Raw genomic sequence first — 10140 nt, forward strand, 5'->3', positions numbered from 1 at the left:
CGGTCTTCCGTCGCGGATAGGCGTGGAAGCAGGCGGCAATGCCGACGCGGGGCGCGGGCGCGCGGCGGGAACGGCGCTGACCAGCGAGGGCGGCTTCGTTGCTTGCGTGGACAAGCGACAGCCTAACGCACAGGGGCGCGGGTGGGTTCGCGCCGTGGCGGGCGGCGGCAGCACAGCGCGGCGCGGGTCTGTGAGGACCGAAAAACAGGCGGGCTCTATGGGGTTTTCTCGGGTCCATGAGCCATTTCGGCCGTCGTGACCACGTGAGAGGGAGGTCCTATATATAATATATAATTTTATTTATAAATATATATTTATTTATTATATATAGTATTTTATTTGTATATAGATATATTATTATATAATAATACATTATATAATTTACTATTTATTTTTATAAAATGTAAACTATATAAATAAATGTTAAATAATTTAGACTACTGGTATTAAGTATAAATATTAATTTTATAATATTGAGCATTCACATATAAATTGTACATTAAAAAAATAAAAAAAATTGATGCAGCTTAAGTTAATTTTATATTTGATGAAAATTAATTGTGAGAATCACAAATAATGATTTCTCTTCTCATTCACTAACTACTGGGGGCCTACGATACCTACTAAAATTATTTCACTAACTAATGGGGGACTACTATGGCTACTAAAATTTTTTGATGTACTTATTGCACCATTTAAATTCTGAAATTGATTTTTATAGCTAATTTTCAAAATTAAATTTTAAAATAACTACCCGCAGCATCGCGCGGGTCCCTTAACTAGTTTCTTTTAAAACACATAGTATGAAGAAATGGGTTCACAAGCATACGTACAGCTGTCCAAGTAACTGGGGAAATCCATTTTTCATTTCAAGGAGGAAAAACATGACCGTTCTCTCTTGTCTATCGTAAAAAAAAAATGTTGCATGCAACAAAATTAAGCTAAATTGACGACAAATTAACCGTAAATAGAAGAAATTAATTTTAACCTAAAACCCACTAAACCATCAAAACATTTGTGGAAGCAATGTGGGCCACATTAAGGCATGTTTGGTTCATGATTGGAATAGAAATAGGAAATGAATTGGATGCTTTAGAATGGGAAATGGAATGACAATCATCCAAAAATGTTTGTTTCATTATTGAATGGAAATCGGAATGAAAATTTAGAAGTTTGAGAGAGGGTTTTGATTAAAACGATGAAGGGAAAGGAGTAGTGTTGGTAAAAGATTTTGAATAGTTTATTTTGGAATGGCCAATCCGGTTCAAAGCCGGATTGGCCATAATGGATTTAGCCATTTCATTTCCGAGTGGAATGGAAACCGGAATTCGATTCCTATGAAACACAAAGCAACAACTGTCAGAATCAATGAATCCATTCCGATTCCAGTCTAAATAGGTGAACCAAACTGCCCTAATTTCGGCCCAAAAGCACGGCCCTAGATTCTGTCAAGTTTGCAGTTTGATCTCTATATCGAAATTCATTATATGGCATATATTTCATTTAGGCTAAATTACAGGACATATCGTCTTATAAATGCATGTTTTTTCACTTTTCCTCCCTAACTTCAAACTATATTTTACCCTCAACATTTCAAGTTGTTGCATTTAGCTCCCGCTCCGAGGATTCTATCATATCGTCAATTTTTTATAATTTTATAATCGAAAATACCCTTCAAAATGACAGAAATACATTAAAAATTATTTTTTCCTATAGAAGAAGTAAGGGCAATTGGTCATGTTTGTCCTCTCCATTAACGTCGTACCCTCTGAAAACATTTTTGAAATTTAAGAGGCAAACGAGGTCAGGGAGGAAAAGTGAAAAAAACGAGTATTTACAGGAGGTTTTTGTAATTTAGCTTTTCATTTATTACTCTATTATCTTTTCACTACTTTTCTTCAATCAATCCACGGACATGATTCATCTGACATCCACCATATATGTGAGTAGGGGTGTTAAGACAATTCAAGGTTCGATCTTTGGTTTTAATTGAAATTCATAGCTAATATCGGCCTTAAAACTACTAATCTAGTGTAGCAATATGTGGTAAGGAACCAACAATGGGAAACCATAAATCAATTCCGCGTTTTTGACCTCTTGTTGTGCTAAAAAAGGTAAATTAACTTAAAGATGACAACAAAGAAAAGTCAATTTGGAACCTACTCCGCCCTAAATAGGGCAGATATGGCGACTAAATAATGATCAAGAGAATATACGTTAAAAACACAGCCATCGCAAGTTCAATATTGGAATCTATCCTCAGCGCATCTTGTCAATAATTTTGATAAAAAATGGAATATTAAATAATTTGTTTATACTTAAATATAGATGAAATTTTTGTAGTTGTAGTGTGGTAGGTTTTAAGCGTGCTAATGAGTGGTGTTAACAGAAGCACGGGTGAAAAATTAATAAACTGGCATAGATGGACATGAAAATTTCAGCCCAACAGAGGTTATGGTGTATGTGTGGTTTTCACTTTTCGTTCACCGTGTAGGTACAGAGAAAAGGCCACACATCCCAATTGATTTATCCTAGGTTGAGGGAACCTCACACTTTGAATGTGTGCGTGTGTGTGTGTATATATATAATATTATATTATGATAGAGAGAGAGAGAAGAGAGAGAGAGAGAGAGAGATGATAGTAGAAGCTACTATGCTATCGAAGCATAGAGAATCTGGTGATCTTCCGACTTTTTGACCTCTTAGATCAACCCTTTGATCAATTTCTAATACTTTGATTAGATACTACCGTAGGGACGGACCTCAAATCCTAGGGGTACTACTCAACCCGGGGGGACCACAATCATCCCAACTGTACAATTCTTGATCCAACAGGGTCAAAAAGTCGGAAAGCATATAACCTCTTATGCTCCGATAGCATTAGTGACTCTACACTATGGGCGGTTTGGTTCGCTTCTTTTCACCTCTGGAATCGGAATCGGAATGGGCGAATCCGTTTGTCGGTGTTTGTAACGCGAGAGTCGCCATATTCCGATTCCGATTCCCAAAGTGGAATGGAAATTCCCCCATCACCAGTTTTTCAATCCGGCGCTAGGAGGCGGATGGAAGTTAAATCCCGGACGAATGAATATTTATTCGATATAATTATCTTTTTAATTTTTTTTAAATTAAAATGAGTTTAAATAAATTAAATTTATAATTTTAAATGAAATAAAATTAAAATTTAATCAAGTATTTCGAATCTAACCTATGAATTTGAATTTAAATTAAATTTTAATTTATATAAATTTTATTTAATTTATTTAAAACTTAAATTAAATTTATGGATTCAAATTAAAATTTAAATTGTAATATTTAAATTTGAATTTGAATAAATCGCAATTTAGTTTTATATTTTGAATTATTCACTCAACTCAAAGTTTAATTTTTTTTAAAACATAGATTTAAAATTTGACATTATTTCAAATTTGATGTGAATTTTTAATATTTATTTTAATTTGAATTTAAATTATAATAGCGTTTTATTATTACCTGAACAAAACACCGACAATGGAAATGATTTATTCCGATCCGATTCAGGTAATGAACCAAACGAAAGGTAATGAGTCATTCCGATTCCGATGTCCCACTATTGATTCCGATACTGATTTCGATTCCGCATTCGATCACTCAAACACAGCCTGTATATATATAGTATATTATTATATATTATATATTATATTATATATTATTATATTATATATGATATTATAATATAGTCCGGCTACTATACTTTTATGAGTATTGGTTCCTTTATACTTATAAGTTTTCGGCCCTTAGATTTATTCCTTTGATCATTTTCACCGGTTAGATCATACTATTCAACCAACCACTCACTCAACCCTAGGGAAACGCTATCATCCTAATCAGGGACCGCTATCATCCTAATCGCACATTCCTTCATCCAACGGCCGAAAACTTATGAGTACAAGGGATCTATACACATACGAGTATAGTAGCCCTAGCCTATATACGAGTTCGGCTACTATATATATAGCTAGGCTCCTCTGCTTTCAAAAGTACGGAGGTCTCCATATTTGTAAGTTGTTTTTGATGATGGGACATTCGATTCGGCAAGCAGTTTCGTTAGAGAAGATCTACAGTGTTGGAATTTTCTAAACACCAATTTCATAAGTTCTTGACTTTGGTCACCTAGTGAACGAGTAGTTTCAAAATGAATGGCTGAAATTAAAAATTTTATAAAAAATAGTGAAAAAAGACTTAAATTTCAAATCGGAGGTATTGATCTTACTCTTGATGTTAAGTAGAATTTTCTATTAAAGCTTCACGTAATTTCGATTATTCTACAGAATCTACACTGTGGAACTTACGAACGTGCCACATCGACCGTTAAAATAGTTATTTTTTAGATTCTTTAATCAGTTGGTAAATGACGTCAAAAAATTATAAAATTTGATTTCTAAATAGTTTTAATAGTGTAGATCATGTCTAACAGAACCGATTATCGAATAGGATGTCCTATTATTGGAAAATGAAGGGATGAAGGATGTGCGGTTAGGATGATAATGGTCCCCAGTTAGGATAATAGTGGTCCCCTAGGGTTGAGTGGGGTATTGGTTGAAAGTATGATCTAACAGATGGAAATGGTTAAAGGGGTAAATATAACGGTCGAAATTTATGAGTACAAAGAGATCTATACTCATAAGAGTATAGTAGCCAGCTGACTCTCTCTCTCTCTCTCTCCATATATATATATATATATATATATATATATATATATATATATATATAAGCTCTTCTCTCTCTTGGCAACTCGGAACGAATGCTTGAATTAGTTTCTGTCATTAGAACAAGAATAGCTCAAGTAGAATCTCGAGCGTAGGGTTCTATTTGCACAAATGCAAATAAAAGTCAAATTTCCATTTAAAAGTTCCTATGTGTTTCCACGCCCTTTTTTTGAGGCCTTGAAAAAGTGAAATGGACAAATCATTTTTCTTAGGAACACATACTAGAAAAAGGATAATCTTGGAGTGAAGTGATTGGTTATTTTCTGCCAAATTGTTGGGCTCATCATGTCGAAAAGGATAATCTTAAAGTGAAGTGATTGGTTATTTTCCACCAAATGTAGGGCTCATCATGTCGAATCTTAGAGTGAAGTGATTCGTTTAACATTCTATTGCATTAATTGAATATCAATATGGCCGCAACTAATTTTTTATGAGAGTTTAATTAGACTGAATTGATTCGACTTAATTGATTGGTTCTTTTCGGCCAAACTGTGGGGCTTATCAAGCAGGATCTAGACTGAGGTGATTAGTTTCTTTTGACGAGCATGGAGCCCACTATTCTGTGGTTCCTGTGAATCTCTTGATAATATAGTTTTCACTGTCCAAATTTTATTTCCATTTACATCTGGAAGTGGGCGTAGTATTACTAGCAATTACTTCTCTCAAACAAAGAACTGAAACATGAAATGATGTCTCCCAATTGGCGTTTTACAGAGAAAATTATGAATTAGCTTATTAGGTATGGATTTGTAGTCTTGTTCTGCACAAAATACGTTAAGAACTCGTAATCAACCAAGAAGGGGCACATGATCCCCCCATGACGCACCTAGCTCTGCCCGAGGAATTATCCCTCATGAAGGGGAATTGGGCTGCACAAAAATATAACTTGCAATGAAGCAATGACAAACTCAGTATTAAACATTCCCAACTTTCACAGACAAATTGTTTCTCTCTTCAAAATAAGCTCCAATTAGGATTTTGTTCTACGTGGCTTTGCAACTAGGATTTCATGTCCAGGCCCAGTTATTTCTCTTTCAGACCGAATCAGGTCACATTTACTACCCCTGCATAAAATGTTTAACAAATAGATACAGAAACAACTTGCCCGGGGTGGACATCTTTGTGTGCACAGCGGACCTAACAATTGAGCCACCAATCATGGTTATCAACACGGTGCTATCGGTTTTGGCCTACGATTATCCAAAAGATAAGCTAAGTGTGTATCTCTCCGACGATGGCGGATCTGAGCTTACATTCTATGCCCTCTTAGAGGCATCTCATTTCGCAAGAACTTGGATTCCTTTCTGCCAGAAGTTCAATGTGGAAACTAGATCCCCAGCGGCTTATTTCAAAGAATCACATACAAGCCAAAAAGATGTCACAGAAGCTGTTGAATGGATTGCAACAAAGGTAACGTAGTACATGTTACAAATGTTTCATTTTTGCCCATATGATGTTCTTGTTTACATATAATTGACTGTTTTCAGTTTTACTTGCAGAATTTGTATAAAGAAATGGAGAACCGAATAAATCAAGTGACCAGATTTGGTAGGCTCTCCAATGACATTCGCAAGCAACACAAGGGATTCTGTGAGTGGAATGTACCGTCAACTTCATGCGACCACCATGCTATTGTCGAAGTAAGGTTGCATGTTACCTTTCTCATAGGATCATGTTTTCGTAGTCATAGATTCAAAAGTTTATTTCTTGACTATTGCATAAATAGGAGGGTACCATTCGGTTCAATTTTCTTTTGGTGTAGATACTAATTGACGGAAGAGATGAAAATGCCACTGATAATGAAGGAGTCGTGTTGCCCACACTTGTGTACATGGCCCGTGAGAAGAGACCTGAGCACCACCATAATTTCAAAGCTGGAGCTATGAATTCTTTAGTACGTATTTGTTCATTAAATGTTGGGTATCATGTGTCATTTAGTCTATCGTTACTAATAACTCAGATTGAAATTTGCCTGATAATATGATGCAAAATACTTTCACCCAAGTTGCTAAACTAGCGAAGTTGGTCTTATGCTGACAACTTCTAATGTGGGGCTACTAGAGGTGGCAAAAATTTGGGTTCGGGTCAGACAATGGTAAGATCAATGACCATCTAGTATGTCCAAATCCGACACGGATTACGGTATTATGACCTGGTTTGTTCGGATTTATTGGACTGAGCCCAGACCTGGTATTTTATTCGGACAAAATATTTTGTCCGAACCCTATTTTCTGACAGGATTGTATATCCGTACCCGATTACTTTTCGGGTCGGACTAGGTTGGTCAACCAGGTACATATTTTGCCACCTCTAGCTACCGGGATATGCCACTCAGATAGCCATACAATTTGCCTTCATCTTGCGTTATGACTTGCAAATCTTTTGATCTTTTTTTTTTTTTTTTTGGGTGCTGTAATTGTAAAATGCTTAGCTAAGAGTTTCATCTGAGATAAGCAATGGTGCGGTCATTCTCAACATGGATTGCGACATGTACTCAAACAATTCCGAAACTATAAAAGACGCATTGTGTTTCTTCATGGATGAGGACAAGGGCCATGAGTTTGCTTATGTTCAGCTGCCGCAACGTTTCAATAACATCACCAAGAATGACATTTATGCCAACTGCTTGAGAACTGAATATGAGGTAAAATACCAACCACAACTATATATGATCTTTATACATAGTTCTATCTAGTATCTACGTTATATACTTTGCTTATGAAGGTGGAGTTTCATGGATTGGATGGATTTGGTGGGCCTCTATATGTGGGATCTGGTTGTTTTCATAGAAGAGAGAGTCTCTGTGGAAAGAAATATGAGTCTAATAAAGCAGAGATGAAATATAACAAAAGGAACACTAGAGCAGATGCATCAACTCTTGAAGAGAAAGCAAAGAGTCTCATAACCTGTACTTTTGAGGACAACACTGAATGGGGAAAGGAGGTTATTATCTTTTTTCCTTTTTATTTCCTTGTAGCTCCCTAAGCTTGACCCAGATTCAATTTGGTGCTCAAAGTTTCAATTGTAAATTCGTATTTACGTTTTATACTTGATTTGAATTTTGACCTCATACTTCCAATTTTAACAACTGAGTCGTTGAAGTTTGATTTTGATTGCAATTTTGTTCTTAGAATTTCAATGTTATAACAAAGAAAAGTTGGCGCCTCTTTCAAATGGTAGACTGATAACGGAGCCATAACTTAATTGCTGAACAGCTACAATTGAAACTAAACTACGCAAGTGAGAGCAATATTAAGGTCATGACTAAATTTGTAATTGTGATTCTACATTTTATGATGAGCTCAATTGTGCTTCGACATTGCAGGTGGGGCTGAAGTATGGGTTCCCGGTAGAGGATGTGATCACTGGCTTGTCAATCCAATGCAGGGGGTGGAAATCCATCTACTTCAACCCCCCAAGGGTGGGCTTCTTAGGGGTTGCCCCTGTGACACTGGCACAAACCCTAGTTCAGCACAAAAGGTGGTCTGAGGGAAATTTCCAGATATTCTTGTCCAAGTATAACCCCTTACTCTATGGGCACAAGAAAATAAAGCTCGGGCTTCAACTTGGCTATAACATCTATTTCCTTTGGGCCCCTTGCTCCTTCCCAACAATTTATTATGCTATCATCCCCTCCTTCGCTCTCCTCCATGCCATCTCCTTATTCCCCAGTGTAAGAATCATCTTGACTCCAAAGATACACTTATGAGATGAAAATGGAAACCAATGCTTGCAACTGATGCAACTATACATCATCACACTGCCAATCCTTCAGCCCTTCGCCTAATCTCATCTCATACATTCGGCCAAACCATCAAATTTCAAAAGGAGAAAAGACTGCAACTCAGTATACGATAAAGATTGAAATGTGGGCGATGGTGAACTAATGTAGAGTTGCGTCATCAGGTGCAAGCAATAAATTCTCTATTATTTATTGCATTAACTAATTTATATCTGACGAACAGGTTCACAGCATTTGGTTTGCACCGTTTGCTTATGTTATTGGTGTAACAACTATACATAGCTTGTGGGAGTCCAAAAAGGTTGGATATACACTTAAAGGATGGTGGAACGAGCGAAGAATGTGGCTTTTCAAGAGATTGGCTTCTTACCCATTTGCTGCCACTGATGCCTTCCTGAAGCTACTCGACGTGAAGAAATTGGCATTTATTGTCACCGCTAAGGTGGCCGACGAGGAGGTCTCAAAGCGGTACGAGAAAGAAGTCATGGAGTTCGGATCGGCGTCTCTCATGTTCATCATTCTATCAGCGCATGCAGTGTTTTGCCTGCTTTGCCTTCTAGGGGGAGTTAAGAAGTTGGTGTTGGATGGAACTGGAGAGATGAGTTCCATGTTGGTGCAACTTACAGTAACTGGGGCTATCACCCTAATAAACATGCCCATCTATCAAGCCATGTTTTTAAGGGTTGATGGTGGATGCATGCCGATATCCGTCACTATTATATCGGTCGGATTGGCAATGCTAGCTTGTATAATAGGAACAAAGTAGTAATTCCTGTACATAAGAATAAGGTTTAAAGTGCCGTGACACAGAAGCGTGCCACTGTTTGCCAGGCACGGTACGGCACCAACACGTTTTCGTACCGACACATAGTACGCTTGCGTGCAAATGGATACGCATGATCCCCTAGCACGTTTTGGCACGAACTTATTTTAATTTTTTTTTTATTTCAATAAGCTCTTATAATTTGTTTTGAAAGATTTAATCAAATAATTATGAATATTTGCTATGTATAGTTTACTATACACTTCAGTTCAATTTTGTTTTTCTAATTCGCCAAAAATTTCGGGGTGCGATAAATTTTGATAAAATAATTTACGAAGAAAAAAGGATATCTAATGGTAGATGCGGAGGGCTCAGGCCGGGATGACTTGCGTCCACTCAGCGGTATGGATCAGGATATGTATATTAAAAATTTACCTGTATATTGATAAATAAAAATATTAAATTATAATTTTTTGATTTACTTAATAAATAGATTTCGATTTGCAATATCTTTGGGGGTGTAGGGTACAACAAATGATTCGGATACTCCAAAAGAACAAAACGAAAGAAAAAAAAAAGCAAGAAAGAAAAAAAAAAAAAAAACAGCATCGTGCTGCTTGCGGCACACTGCGCTATGCCGCTCTGTTTCGTGCGGCACGATGGCGCATGCCGCAACATAGAGGAGGTCTCGCCGGTACGTGTGGCCTCGTACGGTACGGTACGGGGCGGCACTTTAAATTCCGAATAAGAACAAAGAATGATCTTGAGTGAATTATTTCTTAAATTCTTTATTCAGTATTAAAATTTTGGAAAGAGAAGTAACATATGTGCAAAGTATGCACAAATACCATTGTTATATGCCAGGTGAATTCTCATGCAAGCCAAAA

At 36.8% G+C, this 10140-nt stretch overlaps 1 protein-coding gene across 2 annotated transcripts in view; it reads left to right on the forward strand.

Annotated features, from left to right (window-relative positions):
* The window catches only part of LOC109725069 (cellulose synthase-like protein E6), a 26674-nt gene extending 17233 nt beyond the window's left edge, over positions 1–9441 (forward strand). Inside the window, exons 2-8 of one of the 2 annotated variants that reach the window (XM_020254127.1) lie at positions 5837–6158; positions 6248–6388; positions 6511–6642; positions 7180–7392; positions 7473–7691; positions 8074–8421; positions 8714–9441. In XM_020254127.1, coding sequence (XP_020109716.1) covers positions 5837–6158; positions 6248–6388; positions 6511–6642; positions 7180–7392; positions 7473–7691; positions 8074–8421; positions 8714–9256 — 1918 coding nt within the window. In that variant the 3' untranslated portion in view covers positions 9257–9441. The remainder of the gene's footprint in view (positions 1–5836; positions 6159–6247; positions 6389–6510; positions 6643–7179; positions 7393–7472; positions 7692–8073; positions 8422–8713) is intronic. The other variant, XM_020254128.1, reaches the window with a different exon arrangement.

The sequence above is a fragment of the Ananas comosus genome, linkage group 19, assembly GCF_001540865.1.
Source record: "Ananas comosus cultivar F153 linkage group 19, ASM154086v1, whole genome shotgun sequence".
NCBI classification, from domain to species: domain Eukaryota; kingdom Viridiplantae; phylum Streptophyta; class Magnoliopsida; order Poales; family Bromeliaceae; genus Ananas; species Ananas comosus.